This window comes from Chiloscyllium punctatum, chromosome 7 (assembly GCF_047496795.1).
Source record: "Chiloscyllium punctatum isolate Juve2018m chromosome 7, sChiPun1.3, whole genome shotgun sequence".
NCBI lineage: Eukaryota > Metazoa > Chordata > Chondrichthyes > Orectolobiformes > Hemiscylliidae > Chiloscyllium > Chiloscyllium punctatum.
Genome location: NC_092745.1, coordinates 114,348,598 through 114,372,420, shown reverse-complemented (window position 1 = coordinate 114,372,420; position 23,823 = coordinate 114,348,598). Strand labels below are relative to the sequence as shown.

Genomic DNA, 23,823 nt, shown 5'->3' with positions numbered 1-23,823 from the left:
TGGTGCTGGACCCATTGCTGTTTGTTTTCTATATTAATGATTTGGATGAAAATGTACAAGGTATGATTAGTAAATTTGCAGCTGACACTAAAATAGGCAGTATTGTGGACAGTGAGGAAGGTTATCAGAAATTGTAGCAGGATCTTGATTAGCTGAGGAAGTGGGCTGAGAAATGGCAAATAGAGTCTAATATAGATAACTGTGAGGTCTTGCATTTTGGAAAGTCAAGTCAAGGTTGGAGTTTCGTGGTGAATGGTAAGCCCATAAGGAGTGTAGTGGAATAGGGGGGACCTTGGAGTTCAATTACATGGTTCTCTGAAAGTGGAGTCACAGGTAGACAGGGCAGTGCTAGTTTGGCACACTGGCCTTCATCAGTCAGGACATTGAGTATAGAAATTGGAAAGTTATGTTTCAGTAGTACAGGATGTCGATGAGGCTGCATTTGGAGTGTTGTGTTCAGCTTTGGTCAACTTGCTATAGGAAAGATGCTATTAAAATAGAAAGCGTGTAGAGAAATTTACAAGAATGTTGCCAGGGCTCAACAGTCTGAGTTATAGGAAGAGGTTGGACAAGCCAGGACTTATTCTTACAGAAGTTTGAGATCATGAGAGACATGGATAGGGTGAATGCACTCAGTCTTTTTCCCATGCTGGGGATCAAAGACTAGAAGGTATCAGTTTAAGGACAGAGAGGAAAGAATAAAAGGGAACTTGAGGGGCAATGTTTTTACACAGAGGGTGGTATGCATATGGAATAAGCTGCCAGTGGAAGTGGGTGAGATGGGTACATTAACAATGTTTAAAAGGCATTTGGCCAATTACATGGACAGGAAAGATTTAAAAGAATATGGGCCAAGTGCAGGGAAATGGTGTTAGCGTTGATGAACATTTTGGTCTGCATGGACTAGTTTGGGCCAAAGGGCCCGTCTCCGTGCTGTGGGATTCTATGGTTCTGTAATCCAACCCATTTGATGATTCAAAGTTCTCCAGCATTTGCTCATGGTAAAGTGTCAGTTGCATACAGTATCTGATTTTGTAAAACCACCCATGATAAAAGACTTTGTTGACAAGAAACATCTGAATTGGGTTTTCCAAAGAGAGACCTAGGCCAAATGTTAGATTTTTCATAAAGGTTAAGAAGTGTTGGCCTACAGGTGGTAAATGTATGCCAGCCATCGTTGTGGAACAGACTGGACCACTTTCCTATACCATACATCAAGAGACAATATGGTATGGAGAAGACATGCAGATCATCTCTTGGCAACCAGACCAAATATGCCAGGGAACATTCTTTGAAGATCAACATAGAACTCTGCCAAATAGAGACCTGGATATACTTGAGGACAGAATGATAAAATAAACAATTGTACTGGAGTATCGGAGGGAGACAGTAGCTTAGTGGAGAATGCCATGACGTGTGAACCTCTGAACACTCAGTTGTCTCAGGAAAAGACAATAACAGATAAAGTTCCTAGTCCACCTAAAACACCAGAGGTTTAAAACCAATGAGAAAAATAAACAGATGCCTGTGGGGCACAACAGACACACAGGATTGGACTTTCCCCAGAATGTCTTAGCTACAGACAACTGTTTCTGATTGTAAGTATTGTGAATGTTTTCATTGCAGGAAATCCTGATGTATAATAAAAGGGGAGGGATGTTGCACATTTGGGCAAGCTTTGTGAAATGACACTTTAAGAATATGATCATGTGATGCAATGACACTAGAACATAGAACATAGAAGAATACAGCGCAGTCCAGGCCCTTCAGCCCTCGATGTTGCGCCGATCAAAGCCCACCTAACCTACACTAACCCACTATCCTCCATATACCTATCCAATGCCCGCTTAAATACCCATAAAGAGGGAGAGTCCACTACTGCTACTGGCAGGGCATTCCATGAACTTACGACTCGCTGAGTGAAGAACCTACCCCTAACATCAGTCCTATATCTACCCCCCCTTAATTTAAAGCTATGCCCCCTTGTAATAGCTGACTCCATACGTGGAAAAAGGTTCTCACTGTCAACCCTATCTAACCCCCTAATCATCTTGTACACCTCTATCAAATCACCCCTAAACCTTCTTTTCTCCAATGAAAACAACCCCAAGTGCCTCAGCCTTTCCTCATAGGATTTTCCTACCATACCAGGCAACATCCTGGTAAACTTCCTCTGCACCCGTTCCAGTGCCTCCACATCCTTCCTATAGTATGGCGACCAAAACTGCACACAATATTCCAGATGCGGCCGCACCAGAGTCTTATACAACTGCAGCATGACCTCAGGACTCCGGAACTCAATTCCTCTACCAATAAAAGCCAGTACGCCATATGCCTTCTTCACTGCACTATTTACCTGGGTGGCAACTTTCAGAGATCTGTGTACATGGACACCAAGATCCCTCTGCTCTTCCACACTACCAAGTAGTCTACCATTAGCCCAGTAATCCATCTTTTTATTACTCTTACCAAAGTGAATAACTTCACACTTAGCTACATTGAACTCCATTTGCCACCTTTCTGCCCAGCTCTGCAGCTTCTCTATATCCCGCTGTAACCTGCCACATCCTTCCTCACTGTCTACAACTCCTCCGACTTTCGTATCATCCGCAAACTTGCTCACCCAACCTTCTAACCCTTCCTCCAGGTCATTTATAAAAATGACAAACAGCAATGGTCCCAAAACAGATCCTTGCGGAACACCGCTAGTGACGGCACTCCAAGATGAACCTTTGCCATCAACTACTACCCTCTGTCTTCTTCCAGAGAGCCAATTCCTAATCCAAACCTCCAACTCACCCTCTATGCCATATCTCTGTATTTTCTGCAGTAGCCTACCATGGGGGACCTTATCAAACGCCTTACTAAAATCCATATATACCACATCTACCGCTTTCCCCTCATCTACCTCCTTAGTCACCTTCTCAAAGAATTCAATAAGGTTTGTGAGGCACGACCTGCCCTTCACAAAACCATGCTGACTATCCTTGATCACATCATTCTTATCCAAATGTGCATAAATCCTATCCCTTACAATTCTCTCTAAGACTTTGCCCACAACAGAAGTGAGACTCACTGGCCTATAGTTACTAGGATTATCCCTACTCCCCTTCTTGAACAAGGGAACCACGTTTGCTAGCCTCCAGTCCTCTGGCACTACTCCTGTCGACAAAGAGGACACAAAAATCAAGGCCAATGGCTCTGCAATCTCCTCCCTTGCTTCCCAGAGAATCCTAGGATAAATGCCATCAGGCCCAGGGGACTTATCTATTTTCACCCTTGCCAGAATTTCCAACACCTCTTCTCTATATATCTCAAAGCCATCCATTCTACTTATTCGTGCCTCAGTATTCATATCGACAACAATGTCCTGTTCCTGAGTGAATACTGACGAAAAGTATTCATTCAGCGCCTCCCCAATCTTTTCAGCCTCCACACGCAACTTCCCATTACTATCCTTGATTGGACCTATTCCTTCCCTAGTCATTCTTTTATTCCTAACATACCTATAGAAAGCCTTCGGGTTTTCCCTAATCCTACCAACTAAGGACCTTTCATGTCCCCTCCTTGCTGCTCTTAGCTCTCTCTTCAGGTCCTTCCGGGCTACCTTATAACTCTCAATCGCCCCTATTGAACCTTCACGCCTCATCTTTACAAAGGCCGCCCTCTTCCATTTAACAAGGGATTCCAACTCCTTATTAAACCACGGCTCCCTCACACGACCCTTTCCTCCCTGCCTGATAGGTACGTACTTATCAAGGACACTCAATAGTTGCTCCTTGAACAAGTTCCACATATCAATTACGCTCTTGCCTTGGAATCTACTTTTCCAATCCACACATCCTAAGTCATGCCTCAACGCATCATAATTTCCCTGCCCCCAGCTATAACTCTTGCCCTGTAGTACACACTTATCCCTCTCCATCACTAGAGTAAAAATCACCGAATTGTGGTCACTGTCCCCAAAGTGCTCACCTACCTCTAGTTCTAATACCTGGCCTGGTTCGTTACCCAGAACCAAATCCAGTATGGCCTCACCTCTTGTTGGCTTATCTACATATTGTGTCAGGAAACTCTCCTGCACACATTGCACAAACACTGACCCATCTAACGAACTTGAGCTATAGCTTTCCCAATCAATATCAGGAAAGTTAAAGTCTCCCATAACAATCACCCTATTACTGTCACTCTTCTCCTGAATCATCTTCGCAATCCTTTCTTCAACGATTCTAGGACTATTAGGAGGCCTGTAAAAGACTCCTAACAGGGTGACCTCACCTCTCCTATTCCTAACCTCAACCCAAACTACCTCAGATGGCAAATCTTCGTCCATCTTCCTTTCCACCGCTGTAATACTATCTTTGACAAGCAAAGCCACACCCCCCCCCCTCTTTTGCCCCCACCTCTGACCCTACTAAAACATTTAAACCCTGGAACCTGCAACAGCCAATCCTGTCCCTGATCTAGCCACGTCTCCGTAATAGCCACAACATCGAAGTCCCAGGTACCAACCCACGCTGCGAGTTCACCTACCTTATTTCGTATACTTCTGGCATTAAAGTATACACACTTCAAGCCACTCTTCTGTTTACAGGCACCCTCCTTTAAGATTGATGCCATATTCCTAACCTCCCTACACTCCAGGTCCTGCACCCTAAAGCTACAGTCTGGGTTCCCATGCCCCTGCAGAGTTAGTTTAAACCCCCCCCAAGAGCACTAGCAAACCTCCCCCCAAGGATACTGGTGCCCCTCAGGTTCAGGTGCAGACCATCCTGTTTATAGAGGTCCCACCTTCCCCAGAAAGAACCCCAGTTATCCAAGTACCGAAATCCCTCCCTCCTGCACCATCCCTGTAGCCACGCATTTAACTCTTCTCTCTCCCTATTCCTCGACTCTCTATCACGTGGCACGGGTAACAAACCAGAGACAACAACTCTGTTCGTTCTAACTCTGAGCTTCCAACCTAGCTCTCTAAAAGCCTGTCTAACATCCTCAGCACTCCTCCTACCTATGTCATTGGAGCCAATATGGACCACAACTTCAGGCTGCTCCCCCTCCCCCTTAAGGACCCGGAAAACACGATCAGAGACATCACGTACCCTTGCACCTGGGAGGCAACATACCAAACGTGAGTCTCTCTCGTTCCCACAAAACCGCCTATCTGTGCCCCGAACTATCGAGTCCCCAATTATTATTGCTCTGCTCTTCTCCACCCTTCCCTTCTGAGTAGCGGGGACAGGCTCCGTGCCAGAGGCCTGAGCCCCGTTACTTACCCCTGGTAAGTCGTCCCCCCCACAAGTATCCAAAACGGTATACTTGTTCTTGAGGGGAACGACCACAGGGGGTCCCTGCACTGGCTGCTTCCTCCCAGTCCCCCTCACTGTCACCCATCTATCTGCCATCTTTGGAGTTACTACTTCCCTATAGCTCCGATCTATGACCCCCTCTGCCTCCCGAATGATCCGAAGTTCATCCAACTCCAGCTCCAGTTCCCTAACACGGTCTTGGAGGAGCTGGAGATGGGTGCACTTCCTGCAAGTATAATCAGCAGGGACGTCCATGGCATCCCTCACCTCATACATGTTGCAGGAGGAACATTGCACTGCCTTCACTGCCATCCCTCTAAAGCTAACCTTTATTTTAAACAAAAAACTGGGTCTAAAGAATACAACAAGCAAAATTCGGCACTTACCTCCTTACCACAACGGATCTTATTATTAGGTTAGAGGAGGAGGGCGGGTGGGAGGCACTACCTCCGTAGTGCCTCGGGTTCTTCAGCTGCGCGCTTTTAAAGGGGAAACAAACCTACCCAGGTAAGCTTACGCTCTACCTGCTTCCGGGTCTCGGCTGCCTCTCTGGTCGTCGTCACTTCCCCCTGCTGCTCCCGCTCTTTCTGTGAATAGAGTGAAAAAAAACACCGCTGCCCGCTACCGGTAAGTACTTTTAAAACAAACAGTCTTACCTTAGCTGCTGCTCGCAATCAAAATGACCGTTAGCGTCGAAGGGTGAGTATTTATACTCACTGTTTTCCTTCCCGGCTGCCTCTCTGGTCGTCGTCACTTCCCCCTGCTGCTCCCGCTCTTTCTGTGAAGAGAGTGAAAAAAAACACCGCTGCCCGCTACCGGTAAGTACTTTTGGGCAGATAAGTCACACTCTGTAACTATGCTGCTCGTAAAGTGAGCATCCTCATATTAAAGCTCCTGCTGTTTAACACTTTGGCCTCCTGGTCCTCCTTAAAACTTAACATAACTCACTGGGTCGTGCACTGGAAATCGAGCTTTACTATTGAGTTGTCTCAACCTTGGGTATTTAATGAAACTATTAAAAATCCTAATTTGCCTCTTACTGACTGATACCAGGGATAAAAGCAAACCATACCAAGTTTCTTCAGTAATGATCAGAAAAAGCTCTATTTTTTATAATACTCTTAATCTCAATAAGACAGTAAAAGAATAGGATTTTGAATTATATATCTTAAACTTAGTCCTTTTTAAAATTTTCACAAACACTGCAAAGACATTAAAAAAGAAAAAAAGGCAAATATCAGGAGCAGAGGGAGTCCAAATCACAAAATTAGATGTGTTGGTTTCCTAATTCCTTTGATTCTTTGATGTTTGTTACCTACTCCATGATGATCAGTCTGTAAGTTTACTTGTTGTTTGGTTGGACCCCAGGATTTTTCTGATTGCCTTGGGATTTTAGAATTGTTTCTTTCTGTATCTCCAAGTATCATTTTTCTGTTCTTTCAACAGAAAATTGGAGAGAAAAGCCTCCGTGTAAGAGAGGCGAGAAATATTATTCAAATGAGTTTCTGGAGGTCTTCATGCTTATCTTAGTTTCGTTCCCTTCAAAGAATGTGTTAAGTTGAATTCTGACCAACTAGAGGGTTGTTACTATGCTGAGCTGACCTGAACTAGTAACTAATAGCCCAATTGATCTGACTCAATGTCCCCAAAACGCGATATTATCTCAGATGCTTTTTCAAAGCTGCAAACATCTTATACATTCTCCCCCTTTTCAAAACAGATTTGATTTTTCTAATTTTCAGTCCATACTCAAAAATGCGACAATGTGATCTCTTGCATAGTGGGTTAAGTATATTTTTGTTTTAATGCTTTTATCCATTTAAAAATAAATGAAATCTAATATAAGCATTCTGAAAGGCTGTGTTTTGGTTGACCTATTAACTTTGACACAATTGCAGTCTTGGATTCAAATATCTCTAGTCAGATGGTGGAATTTGCTGACAACATTGTTGAGTTTTAATCACTTGTAGCTTTAATAATTTGTAGCTAAGACCAAGGTGGGAGGTTTACTGAAATGAAACCTGTCAAAAAGAGAGGAGAAACCACCTTCAATTGACTGGTCCAGTACATCTGGCAAGGAAATTGTTTTAAAACAAAGTGTTGAAGTGTCTCCATCTCGGTTTCTCCAACTTAAAGCAAATGTGAAGATGATTGATGTTGAAGGGGGGAATGTATGAACTGAGAAGTTCAGATGGAACTAGACACCTAAACAGTTTGCAGTAGTGTTGTCTTTGTAATCCCCAGGCAAAACAGCAATTAAATCTTCGAACCCACATGGCCGATGAATGCAAAAATGAATATGCTGCACAACTGCAGAACTTCAATAGTGAACAACAAAAGCATTTCCAGTTCATCATGCCTCAGATTTTTAAGGTAATTCAGTTTCCTTCCATGCTTTCCTGGATTGTTTGGAATCGGGAGGCCAATCGATGCAGATTGCAAGTGTCTGTAACCCCTATCTTCCGTGTTGTGACTTGAAGATCCTAAAAATGGGAGAAAATTAGCATGTTGTTTATTTTGAATGAATAATTTTTTATATTCAGTTTTAGTGGTGACTTGCGTTACCACTGAATTTTAAAATTATTTTGAAATAATCTAAGCAGGGGTGGCAAAGTAGCTGCAATGCTGCACTCCTATCACCTTGGAAAAGAATGTCTATTCTGAATCCTGGACTCAACTGATGGTCCTACTCAGACTCGTCTTGGAGAAATTGTTTGTTTGTTTCCATTTTGTAATTGTCCCTGAATTCAACTTTTCCGAGCTAAAGTAAACTTGTATCAGATTCGAGTTAAATGGAAGAGCTTTAGGACTTGAAGAAGGATAATCCATAAAAATGTGCGGTGGTCATTCCTACCAGTATAATCAAGATACATCTGTGAGGATGAGTTAAGGTATCATAGAATCCCTACAGTGTGGAAAGAGGCCATTTGCTCCATCAAATCTGCACTCACTCCCCAAAAAGCATCCCACCCAGACCCTCCTCCTACCTCCATAACCCTGCATTTGTCATGACTGATCCACCAAGTTCACACATCCCTGGACATTGAGAAATTTAGCATGGCCAATCCATCTAACTTGCACATTGTTGGATTATGGGAGGAAATCGGAGCACCTGCTGGAAACCCACACAGACACAGGGGGAATATGCAAACTCCATGTAGACAATCATCCAAGGCTTGAATTGAACCAAGGTCCCTAGCACTGAGTGGCCCCAGTGCTAATCACTGAAGCCTGAGAGTTATTTTTCTCCTCAAATTAATTCTTTCAACATGTGCTAGAAGTCCAGTTTGGCAGCTATGCCCTCAGGATCCAGACAGCTTAATCAGTGTGTTGCAACTGAGCTGTTTTTGCTGATGGATATTGAAGTCTACCCATATTCAAATTACATTTTATACTGTACAGAATTTCCCAATTTCTTCCTTTTATCCTCCAGAGTAATGTTAATAATTTTGTCCTCATAATGCTTAAGATGTTTTTAATTACAAGTACAGATAGTTCTTCTATAACACAATGCTTGTGTTCTTGTGCAACCCTGCATTATAGAAAAATTGCGCTTTAGAAACAGCGCTTAAAGTTTTGGCGATGTAATCGTGTTACAGCCAACACATTTTAGAAGTAGTGTCCCCAATTCGTCAATTGCTTTGCTTACCGAAGCGTGCGTTATAACAGAGGAGCCTGGACTGTACAAGTGCAAGTTATCAACACTAATACTTTATCCAAAGAATTGTGTCATTTATGTCTGGAATTTGTCCATTTTAAACTCTTGTTTAAAAGGAAAGTTGTGAAATGGTTACAATCTATCCTAAATGAGAACTTAATTTTACAGAATCTGCAAGACATGGATGAGCGAAGAATTGTCAAATTAAGTGAATGTTACAGAGGATTTGCAGAAGCTGAGCGTAGAGTTGTTCCAATTATCAATAAATGTTTAGAGGGAATGATCAGTGCTGCAAAGTCTGTGGATGATCGCAAAGTAAGTATAGTTGAGAGCTATAATGAAAAAGCACACAATATACTTATGTAATTTCAATGTCAGTAAGTTGGATTGTTGAGAAGTTGAACCTGGAGTGGCTAATCTTCCAGGTGGCAGGACTTTTGTGGGAGGGCGCTGTTGAGTTTTTTGAGTGGGGAGGTGAGGTGGTGAAGAGGAAACCTAGCAAAAGAAAAACAGAAAATCAATGTTAAATGTTCCATTTCAGTACTGTTACTTATTACAAATTGTGTGTTTGGCAGATGATTGCTATGTGGACAGCAAGGTTCATAGAATTTGACTTTTAAATTAATTTTATTTGTGCTGTCATAATCAGATATATGACTTTTTTTTCTTTGATTTGGTAATAAAGGAATAAAATGTACTTTATGATTAAAGGATCATAATCTTAAGAGCTTGAGGGGATTTTAATTGTTTGATATAACTAAATTTTGAAAAGAGGCTTTAATCAAATGTTTGTTCTATTATGTATCATTTTTAAAATCTAACCAGTTGTGATTTGTGTGAAATCTGGATTTTTTTTTTGTCTCCTTTGCATGTCAAAAATTTAAAACTCAGTTGTTTAACAAAGAAATATTGAAAAGTGTTGCATATGTTGTGTTACTCCCTAAGGTGCTGGTGGTAGCTCCCTCATTGGGTCAGTTATATTCTAAGTCGTCTTATCAGGTCAGCTTTAGGAGTGTTTTAAAGTCCTGGACATTTCTCCATTTAATCATTAATGTCAAGGTATATGTGGTTATTGTGTGAAGATGGGGTTAAGATTCGGATTGGCTGTGACAGCCTCGTGGTCGTAAAGGCCTTCATACTTCCAGTTTATGCTTGAAGACTGACGATTTGAGAGTAGTGTCGATGGGATAGTCTCCCAGCAGGATTCAATGTCTTCAAGAATGAACAAAGTTAGTAAAAGAAGAAAATAACTATGTGCTATTGAAAATACGCTTAATTTGAACTTTTCTTTCTTATTAGGACTCACTGATAGTAGTGGAATCCTTTAAATCAGGTTTTGAACCTCCTGGAGACTTTCCATTCGAAGACTTCAGCCAGAATATTTATAGGACAGTGTCTGATGGCAGTTTGAGTGCGCAAAGACAAGAGATGAGGGGGGACCAGAAGTACACAATAGGAAAAAGCAAAGGAAAACTTTGGCCTTTTGGCAAAAAAAGCAAGGTAATGTTGAGTTTCTCTTTCCTTTATCGAACAAGCAGTTTGTAAGAAAAAGTTGTCCAATAGATATTAACTCCATCTCTCTTTCTAGTAATTATCTGAAGCTGAACTAGACTATTCACGACATTGGTGTCATATGAGATGAGCTTCTGACCTTTTTTTGGTTTTTACCAGATGTTGGTTATTTGTTCATGGGATGTGAGTGCTACTGCCTAGACCAGCATTTACTGCCCACCTCTCACTGACCTGCAAAAAGCTGATGGTGAGCTTCCTTCTTAAACTGCTGCAGTCCTTGAAACATGACTGAGACTGTTTACTTCTATCTTTTTAACATTGCTTAACCACTCTTGCTCCAGAACATCTGCTTCAGTGTCATCCACACTTAAGTATGACTAATCATACTTGAGATCATCTAGAATCCCCTCTACTGTTGGTCCTTACTTGCACTGAGTGCCATTCACCCATAACTTTATGCTTTTTGCAGACCCACGCTGGCTTCTTTTTAAGCAATGTTGCATTTTTAAAATTCTCGCTTTGTTTTCATTCTCCTCCATGGCTTTACCACTCTGAGAACAAACGGAACAAAGCGCAAAGACAATTACCGCACAGGAACAGGCCCATCAGCCCTGCAAGCCTGCGCTGATCGAGATCCTTTATCTAAACCTACCGCCTATTTTCTAAAGATCTGTATCCCTCTGTTCCCTGCTCATTCATGTATCTGTCTAGATCTCTCTTATTTCTCCCCATCTCTAATCTCTTTCTTCTGAAAAACCTTCAGGATGCCTGTGCTTATCTCATTTTTAAGCTTTCCTGATTTTAATTCCTCCACCATTGGTGATCATGACTTGAATTGCTTAGCCTCTAAGTTCTGGAATTTCCTCTCAAGTTCTTTCTCCCCATTGAGCCACTTCATAAAACTTGTCTCTCTAAGCAATTTTTTGACTACTTGTCTTAAGCGTTGTGTCAAATGATATAATGAAGCGTTTTGCTAAATCACTTCAAGAGGGCAGTCAGCCAGGTTGCCATAGGACTGTGGACCAGACTAGGTTTGGATGATAAAACAAGGCAATGTCCTGGTCACTTTACTGATACCAGTTTTTATGTGCAGAATTTTGAAGTTATGGTGGTAGGAGTTGTGTATACATTTCTTGGATAAGTAATTCAGGTCTCTGGAACACTAGACAAAAACTACTGCACAAAATTTCTCATTCCACCACACACACACAGTTTTGTTGGATGTGTTTGTAATTCATTGGGAGAAAGTGAGGACTGCAGATGCTATAGAGTCAGAGTCGACAAATGTGGCACTGGAAAAGCACAGCAGGTTAGGCAGCATCCGAAGAACAGGAAATTCAACGTTTCAGGCATTAGCTCTTCATCAGGAAAGGGCTAATGCCCGAAATGTCGACTTTCCTGCTCCGCGGATGCTGCCTGACCTGCTGTGCTTTTTCCAGTGTCACACTTGCGGACTCTGGAAATTGATTGGGAAATGGGAGGCAGATTTGGAAATGCTCTGATTAGTTGGATGGCACAAATAATGCTCCTTACAAATCTATTTTGAGGCCTTAGCCTTTCAATATGTATGTATTAATGATTTGAATAAAGAAAGAGAGTTGGGATTCTGCTTGCTGATGACATTAAGTTTTCAGGTAAAGTAAGGCATGTTGATTGGAGCAAGGAATTAAAAAGGCATATTGACAAATTGATTGAGTGGGTAATGTCTAAGGCTGATAGCCTTTGATGTGAGCAAGTGTGAGGTTGTTCACCATAGTTTAAATTTGAGAAAGAAAATTAGAGCATGCTCTTAAGAAATGAGGAGCTGTGAATGATATGAGTAATCCCCAAGCAAGGTTCACCACTCCTTACCCAACAGCTTCATAATGTAAGGAATCTAGTCTAGAACCATAACAAATTGGCTCACCTTAGTTATTCATGTGCCCTCCTTATTAGATTGCACAAAGGTTAATTTTGAAGTTCCCATGTGGATACCTTTCTTCCAGATGCCAATGAATTTATATTTTAAAAGGTGCCAATTTAAGCAGGCGTTCTTGAATTAACAAGATGTGAGTTTATTGGTTACTAAATACACCAAGATAAAGAAATACAGCACACACACAGATTAGTTCCAGTAAAATGGTGGCAGAGTGGGACATTCAAGCCGGAGCTCCCTTGCTTTGCCCATTCTTTTTCTTCTTTTTCTCTTTATTCTCCCTCTCTCCTCCTTTCTCTCCCTTCTTTGGGCCCTGGCCTCCGGAATGGATGCCACTAGTTCAGTGCAGAGCAGGGACACTGGTGACCAGCTGCCCAGTGCAGCGTATGGTGGCAGCCAGTGGTCAGACCTATGCACTGGTCTGCCATGGAGAGCCCCTGCGCAGAGACTGAGGTTTGTCTTTTTACCTTTGCTTCTTGATTTTCTGACCTGTGGTTATACCATGTATAGCTGTAATGTCACTGTATTTTTCTTTTCACTATTCTGAAACTAAGGATTATACCTTTTTTTTAATCAAAGATGGCATTATAAATTGCGATTTATAACTTTTCACTGTCCTCATTTGAGTACGTGACAATAAAGCTAATTCAATTAGAAATACGAGGTGAGTCCAAAAATATGAAGTTTAGAAAAGGCTGATCAGTCTCTGATTTGTTCGTGAAGAGTGGAGAGTTGAATGTTATGGCTGTTGGGAGTGGATGCTACTGGTAGCGTTGACATTCAGTTGATGTTGAACAATTCATTTTGAGATGCTTGTTTTGCAGTTTGATTTTAAACTTGATTTTTGGTCCTGGTTCCCCTTGACAAATGCTTCTGGCTACCTGGCTTCTGGACTCAGTAAGGAAGTTCTTTTGTTATTTTGTTTCCTTGCAACTAGCTTGCTACTTAGTTGGCTTGCAACACTGTGAGAATGTTATGGTTCTCCTTTCTTTATCTTCATTGCAGAGATGTTAAGTGATGGTTCTCTAAACTGTGACCTTTATAGTATGCTAGTTCACTCACTAGGACATCAGGCCACTACTGCACATAGATAGTGTTGCTGTTAGTTTTTAAACTCCATTTTTGAATGTTCCAAAGCATGCAACTTATAGTCATAGAGATGTACGGCATGGAAACAGACCCTTTGGTCCAACCCGTCCATGCAGACCAGATATCCCAACCCAATCTCGTCTCACCTGCCAGCATCCAGAAGGCTGTGGCTTTTTACTTGAGAGATAGAGTTAGTCAGCACCCTCATTATCTCTTTCTGCAACTTTTATCTCTCTCTTTGAAGTTTCCCTGACACTCTACAGATGCAACATTCCACTGGCCCCATTCAGGACATTGCCAGACAATGGCTGAATATATGTTTGCAGTCATTTTCTTTTTATAATTTTTTTTTAAAAAACACATTTTGTCATTAAAAGTAAACAATGTTCTACGTATGCCAGATTCTGACCTATCATAAGAAGCAAAATGAATTAAATATCCATATTTATCCCCTCTCACTTATCTAAATTAAACTCAGTCTGCCACTTCTCAGCCCATTGGCCCATGTGGTCAAGATCCTATTGTAATCTGAGGTAACCTTCTTCGCTGTCCACTATACCTCCAATTTTGGTGTCATGTGCAAACTTGCTAACAATACCTCTTATGCTCAAATCCAAATCATTCATATATATGATGAAAAGTAGTGGACCCAGCACCAATCCTTGTGGCACTCCACTGGTTGTGTTGTTTGTTCTCATAGCTCCATGAAGTACAAACATTTGATTAATTATGATGCAATGTTTTTCACAAAAGTAATAAATGTAAATCTCACAGATAAATTGTTTTATTTACTGTTAATTGTGTGTATTCCTGCAATTGATGATTCACTATTGGAGCATTCTATTTTCTTCTTTGCTAAGACTAATAATCGTTTCACCATGTAAATTGATTATATCTATACTTGACTGAACTTTTCTTTTCCACTGTAGATATTCCTATTAATTAAGCGTTAACTGTTTTTGATTTCCTTGCGATGTTCCATATTTTTAGATCTTTGCACTCATCTATATAATATAGCACAATATTGCATTATTAACCTATTTTGGATGACTGTTACATGAAAATGCATAGGTAGAAAAGTTACTTTACACCTTTAGATTTAGAAGTGTATAACACTTTTGTGGTCTCTTCATTTCTCCTTTTATTTGATTAAAATGTAGTTGGTCGTAAAATCTTGTTATTTTTGTATTCTGTCTTTCTTGTCACTATAGTCAGCTGAACTGAGGTGTGTATATTGACAAACCACAAAACTGAGATTAGACGATGGGCACTGTTCATTCCACATTGCCTATCCAGTCTTTTAAACTTTTGAATGTCTGGCACATTTTATTGCATGTAACCTTTTTAAGCAAAATCTAAATTAATACAATTTGAGAAAGCCCATAACTTCTTTTTTGGCCCTTCTCCATTTTGACTTCATTTTCCTTAAGTTCGTAGTTCATTTCCTTTTTCTTGTTTTGTTAGCTGCTATTCCCTCCCCTCTCCCCCACCACTTCTTGCACATCCTTTGATCCATATGGGCTTCAGACTCCCAGGTTTTCCAGGGATCCACTGTCTTACTGTATGAATGAATTAAAGACAGTGAAACCCAGAATTCCTTCTTTCAAGAATTTCAAAAGAGGGGTAAGTTGGTTTACTTTGAACGCGCATTTTGCAGCTGTTTGGATTGCAGCATGTGGCTGATAGATGTGCAGATTTCTATAAGGGCTTCCATGGTTAGTTTGACAGGTAAATGGAAGTGGTATGGCTTCAAATCACCAGTGGTCAGTGTATATCCCCTAACTACTATGCCAGTGTTAGATGTTACTGGTCTCCGAAATAAGTTCTTGAAGCTTGGATAGAATTATGACCCTTTAGCCTCAAATTTGAGCTGCTTTAGTTTGTAAGAATGATAGTTTAATTTTCACTGATAACCATAAAAGCCCTTTTATCTTAATGAGTGGCTGCTTTCAAATATAAAAGTGAGTGTGGGTGTTTCTACTGTTATTTTGTATTTTGCATCATTGTATCTAATGAAATAATGAAGTTGCATGATGTGTACAGGGGGCATTTGGCACTAGAATGGTTCACAATATTCTTTCCTGACCGCTAAACGCAGATGGAGAATAGAATAACATTTTTTTTAAAAACAGGCATTTATGTTATTTGCTACACGTTTACACGTAATATGTCTTACTCTAGCTCTCAACGAGTGTGATAAATGAAAGCAGAGATTTTTGACTCGCACATTTTCCTGTTCTGTTGGAAAGAAATAGCATTAAAGTCAGCAAAATTCATAGCTCAATATCTTGGCCTTCACCTGCTGGGTACAGCCAATTAAAATGAGTGATAGATGAGTGGTTTTTTTTGTGTCTACGTGCTTCCATCTCTGTAGCAGTCTAAAAGGATATATGTGTCTGATCATTTCAGGTAAGAGATCATTCGTTATCAGAGATAGTGATGTTGTTCCTTTTATAAAGAACTGCAGCACAGAAATAGGTATTCAAACCAGTAGGTCCATGTTAGTTCTAGTTATTTTTTATTGGCTGATATTACAGTTGTGAAACATCTCTCCTGTATCTTTTTTGTTTTACCATGATTAATTAGTTAGCGTGCCTTCACCGAAAATAAATTAGAATTAATAGAAGAACCTTGTTTTATTTTGATGGCTAAATGGTAAGAGGCTGCATATTGGAAAATTTGCATGTGATTTTGAATGTGTAGTGCTGAAATTTGTAACATTTTTAAGTTGCAGCATCCCCTTACAAATGATATGAACAATATTCCTATCCATAGGAAGTAACATGCACAGAATTTCGGAATCTATATTTCGGTTGAAATGTCTTTCTCTTCATCTGGTTTACACTAATTGAGTAAAAAATTATGTAATAAAAGAAACAAACGTGTCTATGTAGCACCTTTCATGATCTTCAGTGCCCTTTAATAGTTAGCTAATAGAATATTTTAGCAGTGTTGTCACAGTTGGAGAAAGCATGGAGAGAACAGTAGGGTCCTGTAAATGGTGATGGCCAGATTTTTTTTCAGTTATATTGGCTGGGGGAAAAATATTAAGCAGAACTGATAATGGAAACCAGCACAGCTTGCACCTGCACTTAAATGACGCTTTCAACTTTGAGAGTAACTCAGGTTGGTCACTTTGCAAAACAAGTTGTTTTCAGATTTTAAGTGCTTAACATGTTAAGCTAACCATAGCTGAAGTAGAGTTTCCATTTTGGATGCTGTCAAAAATCTGTGTTCAAATTGCATTGCTTTTCTGATGTTGGTTCAAGTTTCTGCCTCAAATAAATTGCAAAACCACAGATTTTCAAGTGAAATTGGGCAATGTAATAAAATGTAATTTGTTCCTTTTTCTCTAATTAAAATAATTTCACTTAAGAATGATAGTCTGGTGCAGTTTCATTAATAAAATTGGTAATGAGAAACAAAAATAGGGCATTTTAGCTAAGTTGGAGAGTGTGATGTTGGAAAAGCACAGCAGGTAAGACAGCATCTGAGGAGCAGGAGGATCAACGTTTCTGGCAAAAGCCCTTAATCATTCATTTTCAGCGCCACACATTCGACTCTAATCTCCAGCATCTACTTTTGTCCATTTTTGCTAAGTATCTAGTCCTCTATTATATAGATTCTAATTCTAAATAAATGACAATTGCTTGAGAAAACTATAAGCCATTGGTAAACACTGTGTATATTAAATATTTTAAAAACTTCTCAAACATACTTGTGTTTTTTTTGTGCTATCTTGTATGTGGTAATTGATTAGCACATTGTGAATGGCTATCTGTTTCTGCTTGTGATTCCCTTCTAAATCACCATTTCCCTTGTTAAAAAAAAGCCCCCTGTAAACTATCATCAATGAATCAAGACATTTTCTTTTCAGAGAGCACTTGAGATTTTCTCCAAGGACTATGTATTGTTTTTATTCTCTCTCTAACTTGTGTTATTAGTCAGGCAGCAACAACACCTTTCTGTACATGTGTTGACAATTAGGGGATTTTGGCTTACACAAAAACAGAATTAGAAGAATTGATTAACATCCTCAGCAATTATTAACACATAGAATGCTGCAGAAATTCAGGTCTAGAAGCATCTGTGAAGCAAGAAACTAAGTTAACATTTTGAGTTTGGTATGGCTTCTTCAGATTGGGTTGTGGATGTCATTGATTGTCACTTTTTGCCCATCCCCAGTTGCCCTCACCTCCACCATCCCATGCCTCTCCTCCAAAATATTAATCTTGTCTGCCCTCTGTTCTCCTTATTCACACACTCAGGGCACCTCAGCAATTTTCTTGACTGACAAAGGACCAATCCCCTGACTTACTATAGCCCCTTTGACTGTTCAGTGCTTCCCAAATACACCAAGTTGCCACTCTGCTCCCAAATATGTCGTTTGCCAGTCTATCTGTCTATATTACAGCAGCACTATATTGTAAGGTATTGTGAGGTCCAAACTGCAGTAGAATGAACCGTATTAGAAGTGAGTCCCAAATATATTTTGTTGAGGTGAAGTTGGTACTTTGCCAATGCAGGCAGTCGCTGTCTGTGGAGTGTGCCCTGAGATTCTGGGGAATAATGGTCATGATAGATTGCCAGCAATAATATTGTGGATGTTGCAGCTGCCAGATACTTGCTCTAACTGCTGGGAACTGTTGCTGTTCAGTTTCTCTCCACTATCTGGGAAAACACAAATGTAGTGACGTTGCCATTACATCCTGCTGCCCCTGAAAATTTATTATTAAAGTAGCTGAAGGTGGTTACATCTGGGCATTAAGACACTGTTCTGGTTGTTTTTAATCAGCCTGTTCAGAAATGTTGACACAAATGTTGTTAGGTCCTTACTACTGCACCGCAAGACCTGTCCTTCATTGTTCTATGTGGTTGAGATAATAGGCTGCAACCAGCTACACTTTGTGAATTATGTGACTTCAATCAGTGGAAATTTTTTCCCTGTTTATACAACTGATTTTACTCATATGTGAGACATGACATGACACCAAATATCGGTTACAGCACTGTGCTGCCCTGTGTCCACAGGATTAAAGTAGAAGTCCACTTCCTAATCCAAAGGAGCAGATGTCCTGAATATTATTTTGGCTTCAATCTGCTAATTTGCTACTTAGCATTTTAATTTTGAGGCGAAACTTGAAATTACACAGGGATGCAGCAACTTGAATGTAGCTGATGCTATTTGTACGCAAGTATTGTGATTGATGTAAGTGTAGAACATTTGTAATGATTACTTTCTCTTTTCATATGAACTATGAAGCTTTCAATAAAGCTGGTAAGCGTGACTTTCAACCAAAGGTTTCTTTAACATTCTTTTTGTGAAGGTGTGTGTGGTTGAATTGTCTAATCTACTTTTAAGAAGCTTACACCTGAAAATCTCGGTTTATTTATTAATCTATGTCAATTGCTGGAAGTCTGTTAGTTGAGTTGTCTTGCTTTCCCTTACTTTAAAGACTTAATAGTATTCATTTTCAGTAATAGTTATTTGATGGCTTGGCAGCAAGCTGAAACTTTACTGCACTGTTCTTCATCTCAATCCCCTTCCAAGCATGTGAAAAGAGCTGACGCATTTTGTTGGTATTGGGCTATTGCTGTGTGTGTTTATATGTAACCAGTCTTTTAAGATGCATTTTCATTCTGTTCCCAACTGGTCACCCTAATCCCTTCACCCATCACATCATTAAACCCCTTTGGCAGTAAGCCTGAGCTTTGGTATTTTTCTTGGTCTCCTTTGTTATTCCTTCTCTCACTCTCCCCATTCTTTCAGGATAGAAAGGACTTTCCTGAATGTGAGATGGTATCTAGCATCCTGACCTTGAACTGTATATACTCTGAATAAAAATAATCTGGCGTAAATGACTGTTACAGGAGTCAAATGCATATTATTTATCACTGGGAGTCAAGTCTGTTGTCCAGATTGATATGCAGTCATGGTTGAGAGACTTCTGCACGGCTCCTAAAGTTTTCTGTTTTACTGTTCTATTTAAAAATTTGTACATTTATTTTTTGATTGTTAGTCAAAAGTAATTTTGTCCTTCGTTGCCTCCTTTCCTTCAACAGTGACTAAAGTTTGAATCATAGAATTTTACAGAAGAGACAATTTGTCCCATCATATCTGTACTAGCTCCTGAAAGAGCTACTCAGCTATTGAATTATCAGTATTCTGCTACCTTCAGCTTATTTTTGGTTTCTATTGTCCCCTTTCCAACCTGTTCTATTTCAAATCCTTGGTAGCTTTTGAGCACATTTGAAAGATGCATCATTAACCTGTGTGGATTGCGTTACTGTTACTAATCGACAGTGTTGACACATACAATATATTCCTTTTGCTTTTCTCTAACATTCTTTTGTACTAGTACACACACAATTTATTAATGACTTGCAATGCAATGCTGCTATGCTAAAATGAATAGATAAAGTGGACATGAAATACTTGTTTTAAACTGAGCTAAGTATTTACTTTTTTAAAAATATCTAATGGTATCAACAAATTTTAAAAATCCTGTTCTCAAGAAGCATGTCCACAACACAGCAGTGATTGCACTGATATATTTTGGAAATGTATGTGTGTCATAATAAATGTTATCTTCAACTTGTCTAGTGTGTATGATACTCTTCTTTAGGACATCTGATCTGTTGTGGCAAGTGATCTGTTATTGAGCAATGGCTCAAATTTTCATTACCTATGGAGTTTTTAGGAAAATTATAGTACTCTAGCAGAAAATCTCACCACAAGATGTTGAGTAGGAATTTTGCTGTAAGTTTATCGTGCTGCATCAAATCAGTTGACCTAAGAATCATGTCAATCTGTAACTGTAAAGTTGGATTTAGCTTTGCATTGGATGTCACTGCTTTTGTATGTATACAAGGCAATTCTGCAGCATGGTATGGAATTAGTGTTAAGCACATAGTAGCCATTAGTTTCATTTTTGTTATAGGGAACTGTGTCAGAAGACTTTAGTCATCTGCCACCAGAACAGAGGCGCAAGAAACTGCAACAAAGGATTGATGAACTTAACAAGGAGTTGCAGAAAGAAATGGATCAAAGGTCTGTGGTTCACTATATCATACTTGGCTGTGAAGTGTTATGGTACTAAGCATTATAAATCCTTTGTATAATTCAGAATAAGTCTGCGTTTACTCATGGACACTGTAGTCAGACAAACCACAGAAAAACATCAATGCAATAGGAATGAGGTTAACTGACTTCTTATTTTGGTCGGTAATGTACTGTCAAAACTGGCAGATGAAGTAGTAGATGTACTCTTTCACTTACTGATTTAAACTTGAAAGTAAACATAACCATGCCAAAGTAATTTTGCATAGTTCTGACTATTGGGACCTACAGTGACCACTTCAAGTGGCAGGAGCCTTAATGTTTATTTAAGAATATATGGCAAGAACCAAGAAATTACTAGCTTAGGATGTCATTATTGATGATATTTATTTTAAAAATGAATTATATTTATTTTGTTAGGAGTACAAAATGCTTAAGTAGGGCATATAAGCCTTAGGTATGGCTGGTAAGTAAAACTATAGAACTAGGTCATATTGACCTCATTGTCGCACATTTACCTGAGCGTTTGTTAGTTTAGGTGGTATCCACATGAGCAGCACTTTGTATCCTAAGGTTGAATTCACTGCTCTGAACCAAAAGGCAGAAGAACCCAATTTCTGTAATAGTTACTACTGGAAGGTTGACTGTTGAAAATTGAGTTATGGTTGGTGATAAATGATGATCTGTATAACTAAATAGCCTGCTGATAGTTTCATACATGAAAGATGACCATGCAACGTATCCTTGTTCACACAAACCTTTCCTCAGAAAAAAGTGTGTTGGAGATCTCTAATCCCTGCTGCATTTCCCTAGCACCATCCTGAACAATCAGAGTTGACTTGCCTGGTTTGAAGTTAATCAGTTCATTAAGGCAGTGCCTGTTGCACCTCTATACCTGAGCCCAACCACTCAACCCCCTCTTCACGTGCTATATAAATTGTTCTTTTCTTTCTCATGCTATTTTCCTTGCTTTTCAATTCTGATGAGTGCAAGATGAAAAGTTTTTACTTCATATGTGTTTCTTTTTCACAACATTTCAAGTTCTGTGCCAATAAGCAATTATTTTAAATTTTGTTTCAGAAATTGCAGTAGTGTCCCCTAGAGTTCAAAACCTTATCCATCACAACAGCATTCACTGATTTTTTAAATCTTCCTCTCCTCAACCTATCCAATGCTGAGTCGAGAAAGCAATCCAAAGACCACCGGCCTTTGTAACATTGTTTCTCAGTTTAGGGCTTAAATCTTTAAACATCCTTAATCTTAACATATACTTGAATTCAAGCAATTGGTTTTAACAGGTGTGAGGGAAAATTTTCCAGAACTAGTGTAGGGAGGATTCAAAATATATATTTTAATAACTACCTCAACTTAAACTTATATTTTTTGAGTTAACCAGGGTAAATAGTGCATTTATTGTATTATTACTTGTGGATTTTAGCTCTGCTTTTAATAAGATCTCACATGATTGCCTTGCCATGAAATTAAAAATCCATAGCATCCAAGGAGGACTGGCAAGTTGGATCCACTCTTGGTTTAAAGGCTGTTTGCTTTGGAGTTCTGCAGTGTTCAATACTAAGTCCCTTGCTTTTTTGTAGTTTGCCAATGATTTATTCTTAAATGTAGTGAATGTGATTAAAGATTTGCAGATGATACAATTGGCAATGAAGAAGAAAGCTGTTGATTACAGGAAAGTATGAATGAGTAAATCAGGTGAGCAGAACAGTGTCAAATGGAATACAGTTGGAAGTGGAAGTGTGTGAGGTGTGAGATGATGATCCTTAACTCCACTTTCCTGCCTTTTCCCAATAACCCATGATTTCCTTACTGATTGAGCATTTGTCACAACTTTGAATATACTTCATGACCCATCGTCTATGGTGAAGAATTCCACAAATTTAGTACCCTCAGAAATTTCTCCGCATCTCTGACTTAAATACGTGACTCCTTGTTCTGAGATTAACCTCTCTTGTCCTCAATAGTCTATAACTTTAAATATGAGCAGTTATGAAGGCATGAAAGCAAAACTTAAGTAAATTAGCAAATTAGATTAATGGATAGGGCAATAGAGATGGTAGACACACAGTAATATTTCAGAACATACAGAATGGATACATTAATGTAAGAAAAACTCCAAGTGAAAGATTCTGTTTTTTTTGTCGAGTAGAAATGTTAAGAATAGTATCAAACTAGAGTAAAAAGCTATAATTGCTCAAAGGCAGCTTGCAGTTCAGAAGTTTAAACATAATATAAAAAACACAACAAGGAATGATGAACAAACTATGAAGAGGAAAAAGATGGAGTATGAGAGAGCGAGCTCACCAGAAACACAAACAAGGTGAGCATTGATTTCGTAGAGAGTGAAACTGGAGAATTAATGGTGGAAAATAAGGAAATGACAGATGAATTGAATGTTTTTTTTAATGTCACTCTTCACTGTAGAGGATATAATTAACATTCCAGAAGCAGTGTTGAATCAGGAAATGGAAAAGAGGGAGAAACTCTGGAATATCACCATCACGAGAGAAGTGGTGCTGAATAAATTTTGAAGCTATAGACTGACAAGTGCCCAATCCCTGATGGACTGTACCTGCTATCTTAAAAGAAGCAGCTAGTGAGATAATTGATGTTTTGGTTTTAAAACTCCATTGATTTGGAGATAGTCTCATTAGATGGGAAGAAAGCAAGTGTAACTCCCTTGTTCAATAAGGAAGTTTAACATATTGCAAGGAACTACAGACTGAGTATTTTAACATTTGTCATCTTTAATAATAATTTCTAACATTTTCCCTATATATTGTTCAATACATAATTTCAGTTGCGTGACACTGTAATCTTTTGCTATTAATTTTGTCTTATGATCCTCTTCCAAAGCCACATGATGAAAGAGCACTGATCCGAAAGCTGGTTCTTCCAAATAAACTTGTTGGACTATAACCTGGTGTTATGTGATTTTTAACTTTGTCCACTCCAGTCCACCAGCACCTCCACATCATCATTTAAACAGGGCAATAATAAGACCGTATTTGGAGCACTGCATAGTTTTAGGCAAGAAAGTATGTAAATCAGTGGAGGCAGTTCAGGGAAGTTTTTCTTGATTTAATGCTTGGAATCGGTGGGTTGTCTTGTGAGGTTAGATTGAATGATCCAAGATTGTATTCACTAGAGTTTGGGAGAGTAAGAAGCAACTTGGTTGAAATGTTCTGAATTGTGTTTCCCCTAATTTGTTTTCTATTGCAAGACCTCCAAGAGCTGAAACCAGGCACCAATGCATTAGCATGCTGGT

The 23,823-nt window shown here is 39.4% G+C and overlaps 1 protein-coding gene across 3 annotated transcripts in view; it reads left to right on the top strand.

The window, feature by feature from the left end:
* fnbp1l (formin binding protein 1-like) overlaps positions 1–23,823 on the top strand; it is a 213,416-nt gene that overhangs the window by 170,383 nt on the left and 19,210 nt on the right. For 2 of the 3 annotated variants that reach the window (XM_072574647.1, XM_072574646.1), the window contains exons 7-10: positions 7,551–7,679; positions 9,133–9,279; positions 10,264–10,464; positions 20,422–20,531. In XM_072574647.1, coding sequence (XP_072430748.1) covers positions 7,551–7,679; positions 9,133–9,279; positions 10,264–10,464; positions 20,422–20,531 — 587 coding nt within the window. Of the gene's footprint in view, positions 1–7,550; positions 7,680–9,132; positions 9,280–10,263; positions 10,465–14,944; positions 15,104–18,743; positions 18,759–20,421; positions 20,532–23,823 lie in introns of all 3 variants that reach the window. The other variant, XM_072574649.1, reaches the window with a different exon arrangement.